The 25,586-nt window shown below is 36.3% G+C and overlaps 2 protein-coding genes across 2 annotated transcripts; one reads left to right on the forward strand and one right to left on the reverse strand.

Moving 5' to 3' along the window:
- Positions 1-5,689: 5,689 nt before the first annotated feature.
- LOC127625976 (histone H2A.V) lies at positions 5,690-10,207 on the reverse strand. The gene is made up of 5 exons (XM_052101481.1): positions 10,080-10,207; positions 9,189-9,266; positions 6,684-6,797; positions 6,454-6,583; positions 5,690-6,345 (listed from the first exon to the last, which is right to left on the reverse strand). Exons 1-5 carry the CDS (start codon positions 10,080-10,082, stop codon positions 6,284-6,286), a joined length of 387 nt encoding a protein of 128 aa, XP_051957441.1. The 5' UTR covers positions 10,083-10,207; the 3' UTR covers positions 5,690-6,283.
- A 5,380-nt stretch (positions 10,208-15,587) lies between these two features.
- On the forward strand, positions 15,588-18,370 carry purba (purine-rich element binding protein Ba). The gene has a single exon (XM_052101132.1). It carries the CDS (start codon positions 15,615-15,617, stop codon positions 16,524-16,526), a length of 912 nt encoding a protein of 303 aa, XP_051957092.1. The 5' UTR covers positions 15,588-15,614; the 3' UTR covers positions 16,527-18,370.
- Positions 18,371-25,586: the final 7,216 nt, after the last annotated feature.

Below are 25,586 nucleotides of genomic sequence, written 5' to 3' on the forward strand. Positions count from 1 at the left end.
GCAACACATTTTGCTCTTCAGTTAGTGCAACAGCAATATTTACATACTGTTTGGATTTCTGAAATGTACAGCTGCACATTTTTCTTTTTCTGCACTAAACGTGTCTCAGAGACCGTAAATCTTAGAGATGAGAAAACTTGGTGGGATGGTCCCAAATCCCACCCACTACTCAGGTGTGTGCACACACACACACACATTCATCCAACACTTTCCACAAGAAATATTTGAACAAATATCAAATCAACATTATCACAGTCAAAACAACTACGTAAACATTATTTAAAGCACAAAGATCTAAAGATAATATAAAGATAAGTGGTGTGGCCACATTTTAGATAGACAGGAGAATATTTGTGTTTTACAAATCTGTGAAGATCCAAGTACATGTACCGTACATGAAAGCCAGAACAAGGTCTGTCCTGTCAGACCGCTACTATTATACATGTTGAGTGGGAAAAGATCATTAATCATGGAGGGCTGTTAGAAGAGGATGTCTTGAAAAGGAAGATTGCTGCTAGCTTTGGCCTAACTAAAATGTGGTTTTATTCTGTCAGGGATACCAGACACAGACCAAATCAATTATTTAACTCCAAAACAACCACACTGCTGATGGCATATCTCCCTTTCTTGACTAGGCAAATCCAGAGCAACTCCAAAATGTATCCGTCACAGTTCTGTGGAAAGCAATTACATTTGTTTACATAAATCTCTCACACTGGGTGACTTTGGTTATTTTTATTTGTGATGCTCTGGATTGTTCTCATTTACGCCCAGAACGACAATCACACAACCATTCAGAACTGGCCCTTTAGTGTGCTGCCATTGGGTGAAGTTTGCTAATATAGCCTACTTAACATATTCACAAATAAAGTATGTGTATACACACAAATAGTATACAGTAAGTTAAATAATATAATGTACAGTAAGCTGGTCATTAACACAAAGGAAACCCTAGCAGAGAGATCAGGACCCCGATCAGGAAATATTGTTTTGAGAAATTAAATTATGACCATGGAAAGAAGGAAACTGCAGCATGATCCGAAAACACAACAAATAGAACAGCTATGTAGAATATAAGTTGCACATATCACAATTATTTGAATGCAGATAGCTAAAGAACTGTGTAATAATCACCAGTAGCAACATAAAAACAATAGTCTTTTCTATGGCTGTCAATTTAACATAATTACATAAAAAAAAATAACATTAAAAAATTCAAGCTTGTCAGCAGGGGGCAGTAAGCACAACTCCAGCTGAACAGGCAACAAACCACACTTACTGACAGCAGAAAGCACAAGATGATGAGGATGCCTTCTTGTGTTCAAACATAGCTGGATTCAGTGCAACTCCAAATGTAGGGGTCTCCAGCTGTGTTTTTCTATGCTTCAAACGCAGTGTTTATGACGCTACTAAAGTGAGACGGCCCTAAAGCATCCATCTGAAACATGTACACTTAGACATAAGCCAGTGATAGCCTTATGTTCAATGATATGGAAATACACAATATTATTACATTTACATTACATTTATGCATTTGGCAGGCACTTTTATACAAAGCGACTTACAGTGCACTTATTACAGGGACAATTACCCCGGAGCAAACTGGAGTTAAGTGCCTTGCTCAAGGACACAATGGTGGTGGCTGTGGGGATCGAACCAGCGACCTTCTGATTAACAGTTATGTGCTTTAGCCCACTACGCCACCATATGTTATTGCATATTAATATTAATGGCAACTTTTTATTGCCTAATTAATGCTGTTCCTGTACATGCCACAAAAGTATTTTAATTAATCGTATTATTATATTTAATCTATTTTAAATTTATTTAATGAATTATAATTCAATATCGAACAATTTTATTTGGGAGCCTGTCTCTGCAAATATTGGTATTTGTGATTAATCAATTTATCTGCATATCATGTTATTAATTTGATTATAATTCTTTATCGATTGACAGCCCTAGTTTATACCAAACCCAACAAGACATTATTTGATTATTAGACTTTTTATTTTGCCTTGACAATGCAGATATTTTGCAGGCCCACTTAGCCACAGATGCAATGTAGAGTACTCTGACTCAGCATGTCCTTTCCCTGGTAAAAGTGTCTCCAGTTTAATTATTAAAAGAGTGCAATGACTCTGGATAAGGAATCAGTCATAAATGTTGGCTTTTATTATACATTGTAAGTCTTTTTGAGACTCAAAAATACAATTAAGTGTTTAGTGTTATTCTCTCATTAAAATGTATTCAGTTGTGGTTTCTTTTTAACAATAATAGTGAAGGGTTTTTTTTGTGTGTGTGTGTGTGTTGTCCTTGGTTTATTTTCCACCCTGTTATGTCATAATACCTAAACGATATATGAATCTGTGAAGATATATGTTATGAATATGAAATCACACATACTGGAGGTGACAGCATCCACTAATATATATATATATATATATATTAGACCAAATACTTTTCCTTTCCTTGTTACATTTTAAATACTATAGAAAGTCTGATTTCTTTCCATACCAAACATGTTGAGTGGTTCAATCATCATCTGCAGCCCGAAACGGAACTTTTGACCGGATGTTAGGAATGAATGCGCTTGGCTGCATAGGAAAATTATAGGATTCTCCCTTGGGAATTACTTAACCTCCAGTGTTGAAATGCACCTTATTTACATCTTAACTTCATATAAAGCCTTTGAAAGCAACTTTTTCCAGGTTTTGGATGCATCCATTGATTCATAATGTGATAATGCAAAGTGAATATAGGATATTTTAAGGAAACTGAGCCTATAGTCCACATATGAGGTCAATGTGTTTAACTGCTTGCAGTTTCGTTATAAATCTAAACAAAAATTAAAAATGGCATATCGAATGAAACTCAAGACTACTCTTTTCATGATGTAATGTAAAACCTAAAAATGTGGTTTCTAACCAGATAACTTACTTTCTTTCCATTTCTCCCAAAGACAAACTCAGCTGAGATTGGCACCATGTTGTTTTGTCACACAACTCGGTTCATCGAACACTTTAACACTTAAATGACAGTCTAGAGTCTCTTGAACTAAGATCAGTCAGTTTATATTAAACTGAATTATGCATAGCCTATAACGAGGCCAAAACGTAATGTCCACGCATGTGTATGTGGAGTCTCGTGAGGTTAAGTGTGTAACCCCAACCTGTTATGTGAATACTTAGGGAATATGAATATAATTACAATTATTTGTGAACAGAAATAAAATAATCAATGAAAGTTTACAAATATATTAACTAGACATCATTCAGGCCATATAGTGGATAATTTATCCCCTGAACATCCACCCTGACCATTTAACCGGATGGACATCTGAATTTTAGGTCATTTAGCTTAACAGGTATGACTTCTTTAACATGTCCCTTTAATGATGAAACAAAGATACAAAAGTATGTTTAATTTATTTTAAAAGTTTCAAAACCTAAATGTCACCTAATTGTAGGAATGACCCTATATATATTATTAAACCATTTAGGCTACTAAACATGGGGCATGTTATCATATTGCATATCCCGCTGCTTGATAAGGACAAGCTCAAATAATTATAATTGTATAAATACATTTATTTTAATTTCATAAATTAAACTTATAATTTTAAATCAAAGCAAGAAAACAGAATAGTTATTGTGGGATTGGAAACTTTTCCATTAATATCATTTGATCTTATTCATCCCCCTCCACTGTGCACCCTCTCTATCTCTCTCTCTCTCTCTGCTATATATAGGCTTCTGCATTGCAGATGTCCCACAACCCAAACCCTGCAGTCCTGTGAGCAGGGGCGTATCCAGGAGTTTTTCCAAAGGGGTGGCCAGGCAGGGGCAAGCGATCAGTCTGTGGTGCACAGAAATGTTCAGGCAACATTTCTATATCAGAAATATATTTTCATATATCATGAGTGGATACAATGACACCCGGGACGGAGAGTTGCGGCAACCTTGTTGTGCGCACATATTAAGTTTGTACATTTGTACAGATATGATTTCACCTCTAAAGAACTAAATTGAGCCAAAAAATGACCAAAACAATGACTAAAACAGCAATTGCAAGAGGGGTGGCCAGGCTTCGGTCCACAGCCACCTCCTAGCTCCGCCACTGCATGTGAGAGATCTCCTTTTAATTCCCAGCTGAAAGCTATTAGATCTTGCACTCCTATTTACACACATTCAGACATGTATGGACTGCATAAAAACTATACTTTTACAGCATGACACAGAAGAACAGTGACTTGTGCATGGCCAGTACACCCTGACAAGCCACTTAAAGTCATAAAAGCCTAGTGGCTTACCAAATCTTTTGCATTTAACATGTATGAATGCTTTAAGTGTGTAACACTACAAATGCTTCCTTTAAAATACTTTCTGACCTAAAATGTGAATGTGGAAAAATCTGATACTACAACAAGCAAGGGCTTTTCCGCCTGCCATTTAGGGCATGAATGGAGTGCTGAATATACAAATATATACTCAATGGCCTACAGGTATACAGAAAGCCCAAAGCAGAAGAGAAATTCTGATTTTACACTGATTGCATTTTTGCCGATTTATCATTTCGCCATTAGTCTGTTAACATATGGCTGTGTAGAGAGATTGTGTGATAGACTACAGATTTACGGTTTGGTGCCAGCTCGAAGTATTGATCACCAATAATGCACTTCAGGGTGGAAAGTGCGTTAAACAACTTAACACAAGGCATACAGCAGACAGCCAACGTGTATTCAAGCTTATGTAGTTCACTGCTTGGATGTATTCTAATAGTGTGTCTGATAAGCAAGAAAACATAATACCGAAGTGAATTTATTCATAAATGCCTTTTTGAATGCTCGTGCACGTCAGATGTTGTGAAGGATATGGACCATTTTTATTTTATCACCGTTGTGCCAACTGAGTATTTCCTCCCATTAAACGCAGTGCACAAACACTTAAAAACGATTGTTTTAGTTTTTTTTTTTTTTTTTTTTTTAAGAGATAACTCGTATTTATATCGGACGCTTCCGTTTGTGGTCTTTTCTGCCACCTAGTGTCTACTCTTTTTAACGAGTGTTTCTAGGTGTAAAAAGAAAAAAATTAATTAACGCAAGTTTACAAATAGGTTTGCTAGAAATTATTCGCAGACCATGTAGTGGATGATTTATCCATTTAACCAGATGGACAAAAATAATTTAAGTCATTTAGCTTGACCGATATCAATTACTCTTTAACAGGTCCCTTTAATGATGAAAAAGAGATATCCTTAAAAAAAAAAAAAAAGTATATTTTGCTTTTCAACATTTTAAAGCTTAAACGACACTGAATTGTAGAAATTACACTATATTATCAAACCATTTAGGCTCTTAATGGGCATCTCCGTTTTATAACTGTAGCAAGCTCATTTCTTATAATACTTGCTTATAGACAACTTATTATAATGTACTGAAATTGGAGTTTCTTTTCTATCACTATTACCCTTCCGTGGTAAATTCACTTCAGCAACAGCCTTAATTGGATTTATCCACCAATACATCATTATATTCACAAGCTATGCAATACTTGTCATCTCTTAAACCAATAACATATATATATATATATATACATATACATATATATATATATATTGCTGTGAATATATTACTACACATACAATTTCTAATGCTCAATAACCAACACTCCAGTTTAAAGAAACATTTATGCACACAAAAGGATTCTGTATTAATAATCCTGATTAAAATTCTTTGGTTTGCAGAGCGAGCAATGAAGAGCTAATTTCAGCACATTAAAATATAATCATGATTTGCCCACCAATATTAAAAAGTTTTAAGTGCTGCACAAAAAGTATGTCAAAAGACAGGAAACCAATGGAGACAAATGTAAATAACAAATGTTTTTTTTTGTATAAAATGTTTTTATCATTTCCATTTCTTAGTATAAAACAGCTCCACAGCTCTGGCCAATACAACAAACAATTTCACTTCCAGAGCAGGACAGATCATACAATTCCTGTTGGTCTCTCTCTAAAATACCTGACATTTGGATGGATGGAGGTGGGGGAAAATCGCTCTCATTTGCCATTCTAGTTTTGGCGATATAACATTAACACAAAACTACCAGATAACCTGTGGTTAGCTAGTATAACATTAATATTAACTTTAAAAAAAAAAATACAATAAAAAAAAAGAAAAGAAAAAGAGAGAATGGATGAATGGATTAACACAAGCCGATCTGGTCACATATTCCAAATGCAAGTCCTTGAGTCCATGTCACCATTGCAACCCCAATGGGAACTACACAGTCTTCTGCTGGCCCTTCTTACCAATCAGAGACTTGTGGATGTGAGGAATCACACCTGCAAGAACACATCAACATGCATGAGTGCTTAACACCCTCATCTGGAAAGATGTCCGTACACATGCAACACACAAATATATAAAAGATATAAGAAAATCTAACGTACCACCACCGGCAATGGTTGCCTTGATGAGGGAGTCCAACTCCTCATCTCCACGAATAGCCAGCTGTAAATGGCGAGGAGTGATACGCTTCACCTTTAGATCTTTTGAGGCATTTCCTGCCAACTCCAAAACCTAAAACAAGAATGTAATGAGACCCATTTCATAGCTTTTGAAAAAAACAGCAGTGCAAATGTAATTTGTTTTAGCGTAAAGTGAAAGTATAAAGTCTTACTTCAGCTGTGAGATATTCAAGGATGGCTGCACTGTACACGGCTGCTGTTGCTCCAACACGGCCATGGCTTGTAGTGCGGGTCTTCAGGTGCCTGTGGATGCGCCCCACTGGGAACTACAAGAGAAGAGAAACGTGTCCAACAATTCTTAAAATGCATGACATTAAACCTTAAATGCATACCTCAGGTCTTAAAGAGACCCATGATCCCATATCACCCCTGTACCTCATCCAATTTTTGAAGTTGCTCCCACACCGCTATAGTATTCCTCAATCTTTCTCGTGTAAAAAGTGTTTAAATATAAAAAAATTGTATGCACACACCCAAAGAAATAACGTTTTAAGAGTTTAACTACCAAAAGTTTATAGGGTCACTAGAAACCCTAGATATGTAAAAGTGTCTTTTTTTTTTTCCATCCATAAATTACATTTTTTATGATAATACACTCACTTAAAGGATTATTACAAACACCTGTTCAATTTCTCATTAATGCAATTATCTAATCAACCAATCACATGGCAGTTGCTTCAATGCATTTAGGGGTGTGGTCCTGGTCAAGACAATCTCCTGAACTCCAAACTGAATGTCAGAATGGGAAAGAAAGGTGATTTAAGCAATTTTGAGTGTGGCATGGTTGTTGGTGCCAGACGGGCCGGTCTGAGTATTTCACAATCTGCTCAGTTACTGGGATTTTCACGCACAACCATTTCTAGGGTTTACAAAGAATGGTGTGAAAAGGAAAAACATCCAGTATGCGGCAGTCCTGTGGGCTGAAAATGCCTTGTTGATGCTAGAGGTCAGAGGAGAATGGGCCAACTGATTCAAGCTGATAGAAGAGCAACTTTGCCTGAAATAACCACTCGTTACAACCGAGGTATGCAGCAAAGCATTTGTGAAGCCACAACACTCACAACCTTGAGGCGGATGGGCTACAACAGCAGAAGACCCCACCGGGTACCACTCATCTCCACTACAAATAGGAAAAAGAGGCTACAATTTGCAAGAGCTCACCAAAATTGGACAGTTGAAGACTGGAAAAATGTTGCCTGGTCTGATAAGTCTCGATTTCTGTTGAGACATTCAGATGGTAGAGTCAGAATTTGGCGTAAACAGAATGAGAACATGGATCCATCATGCCTTGTTACCACTGTGCAGGCTGGTGGTGGTGGTGTAATGGTGTGGGGGATGTTTTCTTGGCACACTTTAGGCCCCTTAGTGCCAATTGGGCATCGTTTAAATGCCACGGCCTACCTGAGCATTGTTTCTGACCATGTCCATCCCTTTATGGCCACCATGTACCCATCCTCTGATGGCTACTTCCAGCAGGATAATGCACCATGTCACAAAGCTTGAATCATTTCAAATTGGTTTCTTGAACATGACAATGAGTTCACTGTACTAAAATGGCCCCCACAGTCACCAGATCTCAACCCAATAGAGCATCTTTGGGATGTGGTGGAACGGGAGCTTCGTGCCCTGGATGTGCATCCCACAAATCTCCATCAACTGCAAGATGCTATCCTATCAATATGGGCCAACATTTCTAAAGAATGCTTTCAGCACCTTGTTGAATCAATGCCACGTAGAATTAAGGCAGTTATGAAGGCGAAAGGGGGTCAAACACAGTATTAGTATGGTGTTCCTAATAATCCTTTAGGTGAGTGTATATCAATAAGTTTACCATCACATGATATCCATTTCTCAGTTTATTACAAGAGAAATTAATACTATATTCATACAATACTATAAAAACTATATCACATTGACTTTATGTGCAACAACGGTCAATTAACTATCAATTATCTGTATCCCACATGCATGTACACATCCATAATACATATGCCATTTCTTACGCAAGGTGGCACTGATGTTTCAGTCATTGATTTGATTTACATTTGACATTGCAATTTGATGAAGAAACAACATGCAAGTAAACTGTAGCAAGTACAACACATGACTATTGTCATTTTGGTATACTACTGAAATGATGCAAGTTGTGCATCAATTCCTGAGAAAATACTTCTGTAGCTTATGTGTTGCGAAGCTCAATGTGTTTGACAGCCAGTTGCATCTCATTAAATTTCCGAGTGAAAGTAATGAATCCAGTTTTAGATTTGTCCTTATTTTTTGCATTATCTCTTTGCTATATAAAAATAAAACATCAAAATATATTATAATTTATTCTATTCTAATTGTCTTGAAAATAATTTGAAAATGTTATATCATCTGGACATTTTGTAGGGTCTCTAAAGACTCATGTGTAAGTGTTTGGTGAAATTCCCATGCATTCAAGGGTTGAATACAAAATAATGAATAAAATGTATTTAAAAGTAACAGTAATACCAGCAGTACATGCAGAACGCAGTTATATGCATCTTATAAGTGACAAATAACTGTGACCCAACCAACAACTGCTTTCTGCTCATCTACCTTAAGGGTATTTAACAAACTGACATTTACTTATAAACCTGGCAATGCAAATGAAGCAAACAACAGAAAAAGCATACCTGAAGCCCAGCCCTTTGGGAACGAGACACTGCTTTTGCCTTGGCCTTGCCACTGTCTTTACCTGCCTTGCCTCCTGCCTGTAAAAGAAAAAACATAAAATACAGTCAGATCCTAGGCACATATTCAAACACAAGTATTGCAGTAAGGCACAATGTAATGAAATTGCACAATCGATGGCAGTACAAAGTCAAAATATTGTGGTGATTTTTAATAAATGTGAACTCCATTAATACAATAACAAACTGGAATGGAAATTTTAAATATAATTGATAATAATTCGTTGTTAGCAATAGTGTCAACCTATTAAGCGTGTCGAAGCAAGCATTTATTACCAGTGCATTACTCATGCAGAATTTCTGTTAGTGGTATACTCAAAATCTGATTTGGGGTAAATACTGTACTTTGTGCGGAACTTGTATTTTTCACGTCGAGCGGACACGATTCAAAAATATTCATTAGGGCTGGGACGCTGTTCTCCTCTCTTATGAATTAACATTAACCTAAAAACTTAAAACATGTCCACCTGCCAACTTAATAAATACAAACGAGTCAATTAACAGCGAGCCAACCAAAACTCCCGCTCACGTGACCTTTAGCCTACACAAAGTGTACTACACGTGTGAACAAAACCATTTAGAATATATAACATAGACAGGGGAGGTTGTAAACCACTTAAAACGGGGCATCTGACGTCGCGATTAATTAAATTGATACTAAACCATTTTAGCACGGGCTACTCGCTCGCGCGGGCTAGCAGCGCCAAATCCAGCCAACGTTAGCTGTTAGCTAGCAATGAATTATCTAGAAATACGAAAAATAAGCCGTAGACCAAACGGAGAACTATTTTTAGCTACAGAAAACATGTACACACAAATATGAAAATAGCATACCATTTTAGCAAAGTGTAGTCTTGAATGTAATCCGGGGATGTCTGGCTAATCTATTTCGCCTTTTGACTCGGAGGAACAATAAACCCCCTTCAGCAGAGAAAGACCGACGCACAGCGAGCGAAAGCATCAGCCAATCATGACGGGCGTTGTTAGTTCGATTTTCGGGAAGGCCAATGAGATTTCGGTATGTATTTTTCTTCTACCATCCCCCCAGAGCCATATAAAGGAGAGTTGCGACAACGGAAGTTCTAAATGCTTGATCGTCACGTGATTCACGTAGACTTCAGATAGTTCCAGGAAGTGCTTTTGTGGTCATTCCAAACTGTTAGAGTAGAGTGACAGAACTGCGATTTCTGGTAATTAGTAGTCAATAAATGCATTTATTTTATATATTTATGTAACACACCGACATATGTATGTAGCATGAGTATGTTGTTTTTTAAAGATCAAATCAGCTAATATTTGAGGATTAGTGTTAGCTTACCGTTATTTGCCTCAACTTATTTCAGGCTAGGGTTTCTGTTGCCTTTTTATGTTACCTCATGTTCATTGTTTTCACTAATCTCATGGTAACTAATGTCATATTTATGACTTTTCAGATAGTACTGAGACAGGCTGGTGACAGGTGATTTCCAGCTCGCACCGCACAATGGGTCAATGAACTATTAACTATTAGCAGCAGTTACGTAAATGTAAAATTTAGTGAAATGAAGCTTATTGTTTACAATTCTATATATAGTAATATAATTATTTATGTATTATAAATATTATATATCTAATGTATAATTCTTACAATACTTATTCATATACACAATATATTCAGCTTTAAAACAACTTAAGCATACTCGTATATAAACTGCCGTTCAAAAGTAATGAGGCTGAAAATTCAGCTTGGCATCACAGGAGTAAATTACATTTTAAAATACATTAAAATAGAAAACAGTTGTTTTAAATTGCAAGAATATATTACGATATTACCTTTTTTGTATTTTTATTCAAATAAATGCAATAACTATTTACAGCAATTCATGAATACATTTCTAATAAATTAAATAGCATGCCAAGCATTTTGTATGTGTCCTTTCTTTCATGTTGTCGTTGCATAGTCTTCACCATGGTTTGCTGTGCTGCATGGATGCTCCAATCGCTCAGAGAAAGGTGTGCGAATGTATGGCATCCCCACTGACATGGAGAGGAGAAAAAAATGGTTGGCTCAAGTCAGCAGGAGCAATCTAAATATAAATAAAAATTACAACAACAAAAAAATGTGTGAGGTATTTGCAAAGATTTTACAATTAATAGGGTGTTCGTTACTAACTTTATCCAGCTCCAATCCTTGCCTAATCTGTTAGTTATCCGATAACATCCCTTATCTCCTAATTTAATGAGTAATACTCAATTATAAGGTTTTAATTTACAAGTTATTTTTATTTAGATGTACTGATATTATACAGAATAAGATAATATTATTCTTTAAACGTCTCACCTTTTAAAAGTGCGTCGCAAACGGTTTGTTCTGATGCATCTCTACGGTGTTTGCAGCTACTTCCGGGAACTATTGAGAGGCTCCACGAGCCGCCATTGCTGTAAAAAAAAACGTTCCATTGGAGTCGATGGAGTTGTCGCAAATCTCTCTGGCTCTGCATCCCCCCCCCATCGATTATGTTTGTTAGGATTAACAGGTAGGTGGGACTTGACATTGACAATAAGTCTACTGAATTTTTATCGGTTTTATTGAAAATATTTGACTTCTGTTTAAAATTAAAACACCAAACGTGTGTGTGTGTGTGTAAAAAAACAAAATATATATTTATATTTTTTTTACACACACACACACACACACATATATATATATATAATGTGTGTGTGCGTGTTTATATATTACATACATACATGCATATACTGGCGGCCAAAAGTTTGGAATAATGTACAGATTCGAAAGGAAATTGACATTTTAATTCACCAAAGTGGCATTCTACTGATCACAAAGTATAGTCAGGACATCACTGTTAAAAAAGCACCATCACTATTTGAAAAAGTAATTTTTTTATTAAATCTAGAAAGGCCCAATTTCCAGCAGCTATCACTCAACACCTTATCCTTAAATAATCATGCTAAATTGTTAATTTGGTACAAGAAAATCACTTGCTAATATATCAAACACAGTGGAAAGCTATTTGATTCGTTGAAGCTTAACATTGCCTTTGTGTTTGTTTTTGAGTTGCCACAGTATGCAATAGACCGGCATGTCTTAAGGTTAATATTAGGCAAAAAATGGCAACAACAAAAAAGAACGAAACCGCTTTCTCTATAAACTCTTCAGTCAATCACTGTTTCGAGGAATGAAGGCTATACAATGCTTGAAATTGCCCCCAAAAAAATTCATTCATACAAAGGCGAACACTACAGTCTTCAAAGACAAAGGACAACTGGCTCTAACAAGGACAGAAATAGATGTGGAAGGCCAGATGTACAACTAAACAAGAGGATAAGTACGTCAGAGTCTCTAATTTGAGAAATTGACGCCTCACATGTCCTCAGCTGACAGCTTCATTGAATTCTACCAGCTCAACACCAGTTTCATGTACAACAGTAAAGAGAAGACTCAAGAGTGCAGACCTTATGGGAAGAATTGGAAAGAAAAAGTCACTTTTGAAACCGAAAAAGAAAAGGTTAGAGTGGACAAAGAGAAACAGACATTGGACAACAGATAATTGGAAAAGATTGTTATGGATATTAACCCCATTGAGCTTTTGTGGTGCCTGACAAGACTGGCACATGGCAAGTGTATATAATATATGTATATTTCATTCAAAGATAGATTATAAAATCATCACATAAAACCCAAATTTCACAATTTATAAAAGAAATACACAATTTATTACAATTCGTTTGATGTTTTAAAATATAATACATAAAAACCACAACACTTTTTTTGCATCACGTGTGTGTGTATATATATATATATATATATATATATATATATATATATATATATATCAGTGTATATATATATCAGTGTATAAAATGTTTATAAGTCAGAGAGGGAGTTCTAAAAAATATATATTTTACACTTGCTTTATACAGTTTGCTGAATTTATGGTCTTACTGCATATTAATCAAATTGTTCTAAAATGCACCGTCTTGTAATTTAATGTGGCAAGAAAAAAAAAAGTTATTGTGCGCCTTTTTAACTACTTTAACTAAGTATGTTAGAAACATAATAAAAGTTTTTATTGAATAATTGAAAGAGTAGAAAAATAGTGAAATGCCATTGAAGTGCTTGACTGACATTTCATAGAGGACCGATTCGGGATCTGCTGAGCAAAATGTCAAAATTGTTTCCAGCTAACGCGAAACTGACGAGTAGGCTAAAGTGAGTGAGGGAGAGCAAACTAATATTATTGCTAAAATAAAGCGACTTATCACAACAAATGTGATTTTTTTTTTAATTTTATTATTTCTTTAGGAAAAATAAAATAAATAAAAAAGATCTCCATATAGGCAACTCAGTATAACTGGTGACTCAGTGATTATCACGGTCTCTCACAGCAAAAAGTCCCGGGTTCGAGTCCAGGATCAACTGGGCCTTTCTGTGTGGAGTTATGTGTGTGCATGTTCTCCCCGTGTTCGCGTGGGTTTCCTCCGAGTGCTCCGGTTTCCCCAAAAAGTCCAAAAACATGCAGGTAAAGTGAATTGGAGACTCTTGCCCCACTGGTGGTTGCGTCAGGAAGGGCATCCAGCGTAAAATACAATGCCAATTCAAATATGCGATTGATCTCCGAAAATAAGCTCCAAAAGTGTAAATAGGCTACATACATTTTGAAGCTTGCAGAACGGCCGAGCTTCCTCTGTGTACACAGTATTTACACCCAGCGATTGTACAGTGCTTTACAAGTGAGAAAAAAACGCAAAAAGCGATTCGAGAGCACAAGCAATCACCTGAAGACGATGTGGGACAGATTCCGCTGAGGTTTTAGCGCCATCCGCAGGATGACGAAACATCACTGAGAACACACACACAGTTCTGATTTTTCAAGTATCCCTGGCTGCAGTTTGCAGAACGGGGCGGGGCAACACATTGGGGCGTGGTAACAAGTGTCTCCCCGCCCATTACTTACCCTCACTGGCTCGGTCATCTTTTATTGGTGTACTTGATAGCAGATGCGTTTTAAAATAGTGTTGCCCGAGAATTTGTATTATAGCACTGTGGCTCGTAAGTGATATGAAATTGTGTTGTACCCACTGATACAATGTATATATGTATATTAGATCAGTGGTTGTACCTCATGGTTTATTTCAAACAAATGGACTGAGATGCGTGGACTGATGAACAAATTGTTTTGTCATTCAAATCTGCAAATCAAAACGTTGTGCAATTTTACAAAGCCTTCATCATGGTTCGAGAAATTAATGAATTTAATAATAAAATATGTAACTTTTATTTAATATCACCATAGAGTGAAAATTAAAAAAGTGTATCGGTGCTGTTATAATATACAATATATATATATATATATATATATATATATATATATCACTAAACTATATTGTGCATAAATTACTTGTAGTGTGTGTGTGTGTGTGTGTGTGTGTGTATATGTATGTATGTGTATATATATATATATATATATATATATATATATATATGTGTATGTATGTGTATATATATATATATATATATATATATATATATATATATATATATATATATATATATATATATATATATATTATATTTGTCCTATTGTGTATTTCTATATATACTTACATTTATTCTATTCATCTATTCACTTTTTGTTTTTATTCTATCTTTTTTATTATTATTATCATTATCTCTGTATTGTTGTATTGTTTGTGCATTGGAAGCTTCTGTCACCAAGACAAATTCCTTGTATGTGTAAGCTTACTTGGCAAATAAAGCTCATTCTGATTCTGTAATATCACACCACAATAATAATAAATATAAGTAATGATACAATAACACAACTGGTAACACTTTACAATAAAGTAATTTGTTAACATTAGTTAACAATATTAGTTAACATGAATTAACAATGAACAATACTTTTATAGCATTTATTATACTTAGTTCATGTAAATTTCAACAGAATAATAGATTTTAAAAATCTAAAGTTGTATATGTTAACATTAGTTAATGCACTATGAATTCGTTTTAATAGAAGTGGCCCATCCCTGCTAAATAATCTCTGATATTATCGACACAACTGTCCACCGGTAAATCCATAGTACTGTCAAAACATTAAGGTGGGGTTTATATCTAGCCAATTATAATGGGTATTTTGTGTTTACAGGGTTAAACGACAGCTTTCGGTCCAATTGGAGATCGCGTGTATGTGAATGACATCTCAAACGCCCAATCACAAGATTGTCGTCAAGGCAGTGACGCGTCTGCAACAATCACCCAATCATTCAACGTTCTCAGTGCAAAGACGTGCCTCTGATTAGGTCAGGAGGCGGAACTTATCGAAAAACGGATGGGAAAAAATAACGCAGCTCTGGGTGGTGGTGAAGATGGCGGATGGGGATAGTGGCAGTGAACGCGGTGGAAGCGGCGGCGGCGGCGGCGGCGGTTTTCAGCATTTCCAGAGGGATCAAGAGACCCAGGAGCTGGCGTCCAAGCGCCTCGACATCCAAAACAAACGCTTCTACCTGGACGTGAAGCAAAACTCGAAGGGCAGGTTCATCAAGATCGCAGAGGTCGGCGCTGGGGGCTCCAAAAGTCGGTTGACACTTTCCATGTCAGTGGCTGCGGAGTTTCGGGACTACCTGGGGGATTTTATTGAGCACTACGCCCAGCTCGGGCCAAGCACCCCGGAGCAGATCGCTCAGTCCTCGAGTGGCGAGGACGGCGGGCCTAGACGGGCCTTGAAGAGCGAGTTTCTAGTGAGGGAAAACCGCAAATACTACCTCGATTTGAAGGAGAACCAGCGGGGGAGGTTCCTCCGGATCCGTCAAACCGTCAACCGTGGGCCTGGTGGTTTTGGGGGAGGAGGAGGAGGTGTGCCCGGGGGTGGCATGCAATCCGGGCAAACCATTGCCCTTCCTGCTCAGGGTCTCATCGAGTTCCGCGACGCCTTGGCCAAGCTTATCGATGACTACGGCGGGGACGACGAGGAACTGGCCGGGGGTGGCTGCGCCGGGGGTTACGGGGAGCTACCCGAGGGCACGTCGATCACGGTGGACTCTAAGCGGTTCTTCTTCGACGTGGGCTCCAACAAGTACGGGGTGTTTATGCGGGTGAGCGAGGTGAAACCCAGTTACAGAAACTCTATCACGATTCCCTTCAAAGCTTGGAGCAAATTCGGGGGAGCTTTCTCCCGCTACGCCGAGGAGATGAAGGAGATCCAGGAGCGGCATCGAGATAAAGCTTATGAGCGGAGAGGAGGCGAGGAGTCGGAGGGGGAAGACTTGGATGACGACTGAACCGGCGGTCCGGAGTTCCCACTGCGCAGGAACCGTGCAAGAGAGAGGAACGAATTCACATGCATGAAACGAACCTTAATGCCCAATCTATGGCGAATAAAGATGTTTGACTGAGAAACACTGTCATGTATATGTAAGAGAAACCTGTTTAAAAAGCAGTATAGATGATGTTTGGCTAAATATATGGATGTTATAGCTGGCTGCTCTAGGTCTAGACTATTTGGAAGTTCTTCCCCTTACAAATGTCTTGCATAAAAGAAAAGAAAAAGAAAATATTTTACCCATTTATCTCAAAGAATGTTCACAAATGATTCAACCAGGAAATTTAGTGTTAGTGTATCAAGCTACTATGATATCTATAAGTGTTTTTTGGTGTTGTACCATTATGGAGGGCAAACCAGCATCCGAATGACATGCTGGGGAGTGTTCTCAGAAAATGTGTGTATATGCACACATATATATATATATATATATATGTATATGTATATGACTCAGATCAAACTTTATAAATGGTTTAACTTCTGTACACAGAATACAGTTCAAGCAAAAAATGTAAATCCTAAACATAGTTGAAATGGTGCTATGAAACAGTGCTCCACCACCCTGCCGAGTATTGAGGTTGGGGTGAATTTTACTTTATTTTTCACCTGTTTCTTATCAGGATAGAGCAAATCACTCTGATTGGATGTAGGGATGAATGTATGTACTAAATTTCAATAGAATGTGTGCATCGAAATTGGGAAGTACACAAATGCTCCTCCGTTTCTAAATGTATAATTGAGATTGATTAGGCTCTTTAAAAGGGAATAATACCAGATCATAGACGTTTTGTTGAATGTTATGTCCACGTTAGACTGGTAGGTTAATATCAGTCCATATGACTTTCAAATTAGGAGTTTTTGAATTGAAAATGTGGAGTGCTTTGACTTAACTGGAAAGGAAATCAAATGTAGAACAATACCCAACCGGGTTTAAATAGATGTATTTTTTAAAAACCATATACAGAACTATATATACAGAAATATATTTATATATAGGCATAAAAAAATTATAAATGCTTCCTAAACAGGCTATTTAAACAAACTCGGATGCAATTATACAGGGGAATATTTCTTACTAGTTTTAATACCTTTCCTACAAACCCAATGGTTGGAAGAGCATAGGAAAAATAACAAAATTATGAAGTAGAATATACAATCTGGACTTGACAAGAACTCAGTTTAGTTTGTATTTCTTTTATCTCCAATATTTCTGTTACATTTAGGTGTTATATTTTTTCTGACCTCCAAGAAGTCTGCATTCTGTCTACTCTTTTTCTAGATCTCTCAAATTGTGCGTGCCTGATGAAATTTTCAACCTCCCTCTGTTATTTTGTTCTTATTGCTGTGAGTTTGTGTTATACATTTTTAAATCGAAAAGAGAAAAAGGAGTGATATTCCATAATTTGCAAATAGGGGCATTTGGCATAATCCTGGTAAAATGTTTGTCATTTATTAACATTAAAGCCTTTTCTGGCCTTTTATATTTAGATTTTCAGGCCTTCTTAGTTACAAGAATTAGCCATACACGCCACCTGGGAGCCATAGCGATGTTTTTTTTTTTTTTTACTAATTTTAAATTAATATCCATATGAGTTTTGACCTCATTCTTGTCTGTACTGTGTAATGTGTTAAAGGCAGCTGTTCAGTCAAGTGTGTTCTGCTGTAATTCTCCACAAATTCCTTTGAAAAAATAAATATAATTTCTTTGCTGAGAACATGCGTGTTTGCATTTAAGATGGTTTGAAACGTGTTTTGCATATTCACTGAAAAAAAAATTACCAATAAGATTTACTTATATCTGCAAGTTTTAGCACACAGTTCTTCTACGTAAATCATAATGGTGAAAATCTAAGTAAAATCTACTTGACTTTATGACATAATATTGATTAAAGTGAGTAAATTAAGCTTTAAAATTGTAGTAACCTTTCCCTTACAATTATGATATACGTGGGGTTTAAATAAACATTTTAGAACATGTCATGTTTTGAATTTTCCTTACAAACATGTATTTAATATTTAAGTCTATGAAACAACATCACACTTGAATTATTGGCGATAGAAACAAGATACAGATCTGCACTGGCAGACCTCAACACCTGGCACACAAAACACCATGACGTTAATAATCAACGGATAATTGTTTGTGATCATGAACAGTTCATATTCAGTTGAAAATGAACTCTTAAGACTGCACAAAACCAGAAGTTACCAAACGCAACAAAATTAACAATAAAAAAATGATGTAAATAAACAATCAAACAACCATGCAAGCTCATTAATTATTCAAGCCCAGTACATGCTGGTTAAGTTACAAACTGTTAAGTAAAAGTAACTTTTTTGTACCAGGGACATTTACTCAGATAAGCAAATAAATATGACAAGATTTTCTACTTTAGGAATAAAATGTGATGGTAATATAGAATCATAAATAATATTTGCTTATAAGCTAGAGCATTAATTATTACATGTTTTAATGTAGAATTTACTTGATATTTTCAAGTTCATGCTTAAACTAACTGATTTAATTTTGGCAACCATTGACAGATTAATTTTTTTTTAGGGAAGTGAATATAACACACATTGTGGTGATCAAGGGGCCATCAAATTACTATCTGAAAACTTTATACTTTACAAAATGTGAATCACTGACTTTTCATAATGTTCAGTTCTTTGCCCAAAAATTTACATTTGTGTCCTCATTTACTTGCCCTCATATTCATAAACCTGATTGACTTTCTTCCTTCAGTGCACAAAATGGAAGAAAACACTTGCAATGCAATGAATGGTGACTTGAGGCAAACATTCTGCCTAACGTCTACTTTTTTGTTTCATGGAAGAAAGTCAAAGGGGTTAAGCAAATAATTATAATAATAACATTTTCAACTATCCCTTTTACCTACAGCAACTCTCAGCTTCAAGCATCTTAGCACTATAACAGAACTTGAGTTATTGTGCTGCTATTTCATTTTTCATTATGATTTCTAGTGATTAATTAATTGATAAGAATTTACAGAAGGTGCCCTAGATAGCCAGAATTAAACATTCCAGAATACATCCGAATACATGCATATTGATATCATGCATACTGCTACTTCATAGAACCTCTTAGCAGTGTGCAACGGAATCATGGATACTTTCATTTTTTTCCACTTCACAGATTCAGATTGGATATTGCCAGAGGGAACTTGCTCCCCCAGCTGAGCCTGGTTTCTCCCAAGGGTTTTTTTTTCTCCATTAACTAATATCTCACTGAGGGCCTAAAGACAAATTATTTTTAAAGCACGATTTTCAATTGCTCAATGAGCACCTCAAAGGAATATTCCAGGTTCAATTCAAGTTTACATTTATGCATTTGGCAGACGCTTTTATCCAAAGCAACTTACAGTGCAATTATTACAGGGACAATCCCCCTGGAGCAACCTGGAGTTAAGTGCCTTGCTCAAGGACACAATGGTGGTGGCTGTGGGGCTCGAACCAGTGTCTTTCTGATTACCAGATTACCAGTTATGTGCTTAGACCACTACACCACCACCACTCCAAGTTAAGCTCAATCAACCGCATTTGTGGCATAATGTTGATTACCACAGAACTCTATTTCACCTCACCCTTTCTTTTCTTAAAAAGGGTTTAAAGGTAAAAATGTTAAGCTTATAATTTTATAAAAGGACCTTTGTTAATTATGTTAAAACTCATGTATTATTTGAGCTGTAGTTTTAATTGTCCTTTTTAAAGTTGTTTTAGGCTGTATGGTTTGTTGATATTACATTGTCATGGCAACAAAGTTGTAAAATTGGCTATAAATTTAAACCGAAAAGGTTAGTAAGCGATTTTATCACACTAAAATCTTGTTAATACACATATTATTTGCGTCTTGTGGCTATGCTTTTGAAACAGTGAGTGTATATAACGTTTCCAGACTGGCCCCAATAACTTCTGATGTAAGGTGCCTGCCTCACTGCAACCCAGATTTTTGTTAAAACCTATTTTTGTGGTAATCAACATTATGCCACAAATGCTGTTGATTGAGCTGAGAATATTCCTTTAAATCATTAAAGCATAATTTTCTGTTATAACAATTTTCTGTAAAGCTGCTTGAAATGATGTGTGTTGTGAAAAGCGCTATACAAATAACAATTACTTGTGTGTACTAGTGTTTTATCCTTGCATTTTACAATCAAATGGCCTTTAATTAATGGTGCTTGCTAAGGCAAGGCAAGAATAACATACAGTAAAGTAAGTGACTGTGTTACAGTAATGAGAATCATCATTGAAAACAATGGGAATAGAAAAAGTACAATATCCATATGCATTACAGTAATGAGGATTGAGGGGGGAAAGGTGCTTAAGTGTCCTGAAAATCATGTCAAAAGCAAAATGGCTCTCGGTGGTCCTATAGGCTTCATTTTTCTTTACTCAAAATATAATTTCATATTCTCTTTGTAATGTTTTGGGTTACATATGACCAGAACACTTTCTTGACAGTCTTTGTGAGAATCACACAATGCCATGTAAGTTTCAATTACCAGAAGAGGTAGCAAGAAAACAAGGTCACTGCCAAGAGGAAAACCAGTGTGCTTGATTCAAAAATGCTTTGGAGATTTTTATTATTATTATTTAGGCAACACTCTGTCTGGTTGTGCAAGATTGGGAAGTTTACTTTGACATTTGGAATTCATACACAGAGTTTTATGCAATTGATATGCAAGTGATATGCAGTTATTTTGGCTTCAATGAAGAATGACTGTGTCTTTAACATGCCTGTATTTTCCCAGGAGTCTGAATAAATAGACCTCAGTCACGCACACAATACCGGTGGTTTGCTCAATTGCACGGAATACCAAATAACTTATGAGAAACTACATTTGATTGGTGCTTCACATGGTCAAAGGGCAAGAATTCTCATAAAATACACAGTATTGATACTGTACTGACATAATAATTTCTACTCATGTAATCCTTTTTGCATAACTATTGCTTTTAAACAGGGAATAGATTAAAATGCGATTGGATGCATCTTTCCTTCTGGCTGCATTTCAGTTTTCTAGCTTACAGCATGATGCTCTCTCCCTCTTATTTACTTAGTAAAAGATTGGGAAAAAAGTTGCATGGAATATCTGTAACCACCATTGCAGCATATCATCCATTTTACAGCCATATCTGTAAATTAACATGGACCCTGGTTGATCTAATGAACAATTGTCCCTCTTCATTCCTGTGTCCCATAACGTCCTACTGCATCAGTACTGAGATAAACCCAATGACCCATGTCTGACGTGATTTCACAATCAGTCATAGAATGATTCACATGCGCGTGCACACACACACACACACACACACACACACACACACACACGTTGTGTTTCCATGTTTTATGGGGACTTTCCATAGACATAATGGTTTTTATACTGTACAAACTTTATATTCTATCCCCTAAACCTAACCCTACCCCTAAACCTAACCCTCACAGAAAACATTCTGCATTTTTACCTTTTCAAAAAACATAATTTAGTATGATTTATAAGCTGTTTTCCTCATGGGGACCGACAAAATGTCCCCACAAGGTCAAAAATTTCGGGTTTTACTATCCTTATGGGGACATTTGGTACCCACAAAGTGATAAATACATGCTCACACACACACACACACACACACACACACACGTGCTAAGCTTTGCCCATCCTCTCACTGACATGCTGTAAGGCGAAAAGACAGTTCAAGGGTACGCAATTCCAGGACTGCCAGAGCTTCTGTGATTTAGGAGATTATTTCACATTCTCTGATATCCTGCTGAGATGAGGATAAGATACAAACTGCCCAACACAGCTGTCAGCCAGACTGTTATTCATTTAGATTTTATTCCGACGTTCATACTGAACAGTCGATCTTAATCCACTAATCCTGGGAGACATCTATCCACCTTGCAGTACTTATATGCTCTGCAAATACAGTTACCCTTTTGCACAAAGCCACAACCAGTTCCCATTGGCAACATTTTAGCTTCAGCATTTAAGAACACCATGAAAATTCTCTCAAACTAGAAAAAAACGGCCTCTACCAATTCAACAGGTCAAATGCTGACATTTTAAACTTCAAGCATTGGGCATCAGAATGTTAACCTCAGTTGCCGTTTATTCTGTTTGCTATAAAAATTATGTTGAATGGAACGTCATATGGGTTTTGAACACCTTGAATTTTTATTTCTGGGTGTATTGGGAATTCTTGAAAAAATGGCATTCAAGATTCCTATTGTAACTGGTCCTGCTCGACTTGCTCTAAACGGGATTCGAACCAGCATCAGCCGGCATGGGAGGCGAACGTGCTAAAGGCTGCAGTCTATAGAGGAAGTCGCTAGTGTGCCTCTTGAGGCCAGGGGAGTGAGGTTTACACATACCGCACAGCTTTCACATACCAGCTGGCTCCCATTACACTCACCCTCCAAACTTCACTCCCATCCGGGTCACGGCACCACTGCAACCGATCCAGCTCAACTCGCTTTGAGTGGGATTCAAACCAGCATCAACTGGCATGGGAGGCAGGCACGCTAACGAGGAGGCTAAAGACTACAGCCCTAGTGACAGTTGATAGTGCGCCTCTTGAGGTCAGGGGAGTGAGGTTTAAACAAAATGCACAGCTTTCACATAGCAGCTGGCTCCCGTTAAACTGTCGCCATTGTACCCTTGATCGAGACACATCACTGTAAACAAATGCTCAAAATAATTATTATATATAATAGAACTTTCTCTTTTTTTGAGTTCATGAAATTCATACTTTTAAAGTAACCTGATTTGTTTTATTGTTTTGAGTTGAATAAACATAACTTTTTACAGGAACATAAATTTGATTGAAACTGGGCATTTTTTTGTTGGTTACCCTTATGGTGAATAGTGGAGATTGAGCTTAGGTTGAGGACAAGTACATTTAACGATTGCACTACTGTATATTGCTTTATACGTTGAGCAATTGCTATGCTACTCAAAGCATAGTGTTTCCATTTCATTCAGCATGCTAACATTCACTGTACATTTGTAAACCTGAATAAGTTCGCAGAACTCAAAACATTTGAGGTTATCAGTTACATACATTTTTTTGTGGGGAAAAATCTTTTCTAAAAAGCTAGAAATTCGTCTAAATAACACAACATTACACATTACATAACACTTAATTTTAACATTTACCCTCCCTGTCAAGTGCCATGCAAAGCATGAGAACGTTCTAAATACTCAAAGGTCAATTTATTTTAACTAATTTGGATGATTTATTTTTTCCCTACTCAAAATAATGAATTATTTTGAGCATTAGGGGTTACAGAGCAGCTAGTTCTAGCTATTAAGATCATCTACTTCAGAGATTTCATGGTAATTTTAAAATCAGCCAAAGAGTTCAAATTAAAAGTTAAGTATTGGCTTACTCAGTTCAAGTTAAGATCAATTAACATGCATTAAAACTTAAACTTGGGAGTTTACTTAAAAGATTTGATGTAACTGAATTCCCCAATTTGAGTTCTGCTGACTTGCAGTATTAAGGTTTACAGTGCATAAAGGATTGGTTTAGGAAAATTACGAGACTGTGGAGACATTTGAGCTATTGCGTAATTTGATCACGCATGATTAAGGGTGTAAATGTAGTTCAATATGTAATACAAACATTAAAATGTATCACCTTACAAGTTATGTGCTATTTTAAAATTGGTTTGATGTCCTAAGATAGCATTGTGTGAGGAACAGGGCAAAAAGTATGTGCTTTCATGCACAGATGATAATCTGCCGTTTTACTCATCATTTGTGTGAGAATAAAGGTAAATGTTTTAGTGCCTCTAGTGTTCATTTCACCAGGATGTGCCCTGATATGTAAAAATGTAGGTAGGCCTATAGTAACATTCTGTGAAACCAGGTTGCTCTATGGACAACTTTCAATAAAAAAAATTTGAAACATAAAAACAGTACCGTTTGTCCCATGGTTTGTTAGAAAAGAAGAAGAAAAAACAGGCCCATGTAATTAGTATACTGTAGTATGATAAGTGATAACCTTCAAATAAGCTACAAAAATGAAAAGGCATTCAGATTTTAAAGAAAATAATACACCAACAGGATGAATGAGAGAGAGTGGAGGAGTACACAGGAGGGCATCAGAGGGATCATGTGACTCATGACAGAGAAGCTCATGTGTGTAATGCCCTAGGTTTTCAGGGCTATATTTAGCTTTTGTGTTGCCATGTATGTTAGCTGTATGCAGAAAGCAGCTAAAATTGCACATGCTTGTCCCCTCTCTCTCTTCCCTTAACACAGTCCCCCACATACAATCTGACATTTTTAGAAGCCCAAATTAGTGATAAATGAAAATACATCATTACTCAGAGAGAACATTATATAAATTCTTAATAAGTTAATCTGCCAAAATACTTTATTATTATTTGTTATCAGAAGACAACTTATTCATATACTGTAATTTCCCATTTTCTGCAGCTTTTCACGTTGTCTACATTTTATATATATATATATACATATACATGTGTGTGTATATACTGTATATATATGAATGAAAAAGCGATAGATTGCTTCAGAATTTGTTTATTAGGAAATCTGAAAATGCATTAGTTCAATGTAAGCTGAACACCACAATGTTTATTCTATCCAGTACAGTATTCTCTGCCTACATTTGAACGCATAAAATCTGAATAAATTCAAATTTAGTCATTCAATATTTTTGGCATATTTTCGTACATTTTTCACCCACACAAAGATACAAAATTAATATGGGCAAGAACAAGAGGGTGAGAAAATTATAACAGCATTTTCATATTTGAACGTACTATCCCTTTACTTAAAAAAGAAAAGCATCAGTAGATACACTGTAGGCCAATAGTTTGGAATAATATACAGATGTTGCACTGATGGAAAGAAATTGGTACTTTTATTCACCAAAGTGGCAATCAACTGTACAGTCAGGGCATTAAAAATGTGAAAAATTACTATTACAATTTGAAAAAAAAAAATTCAGAACTACAAAGAGTTCTCATTTA

This window comes from Xyrauchen texanus, chromosome 3, assembly GCF_025860055.1.
Source record: "Xyrauchen texanus isolate HMW12.3.18 chromosome 3, RBS_HiC_50CHRs, whole genome shotgun sequence".
NCBI lineage: Eukaryota > Metazoa > Chordata > Actinopteri > Cypriniformes > Catostomidae > Xyrauchen > Xyrauchen texanus.

Bases quoted from the DNA above. Each gene is read 5' to 3' on its own strand.
- LOC127625976 (XM_052101481.1), bottom strand. The intron at 6,798-9,188 runs GTATGCTTTTTC...CTTCTCTTGTAG, and splicing joins CCCAAAGGGCTGGGCTTCAG to TTCCCAGTGGGGCGCATCCA. The intron at 6,584-6,683 runs GTAAGACTTTAT...TTCTTGTTTTAG, and splicing joins TTGAATATCTCACAGCTGAA to GTTTTGGAGTTGGCAGGAAA.
- purba (XM_052101132.1), top strand. From the start codon at position 15,615: ATGGCGGATGGGGATAGTGGCAGTGAACGCGGTGGAAGCGGCGGCGGC.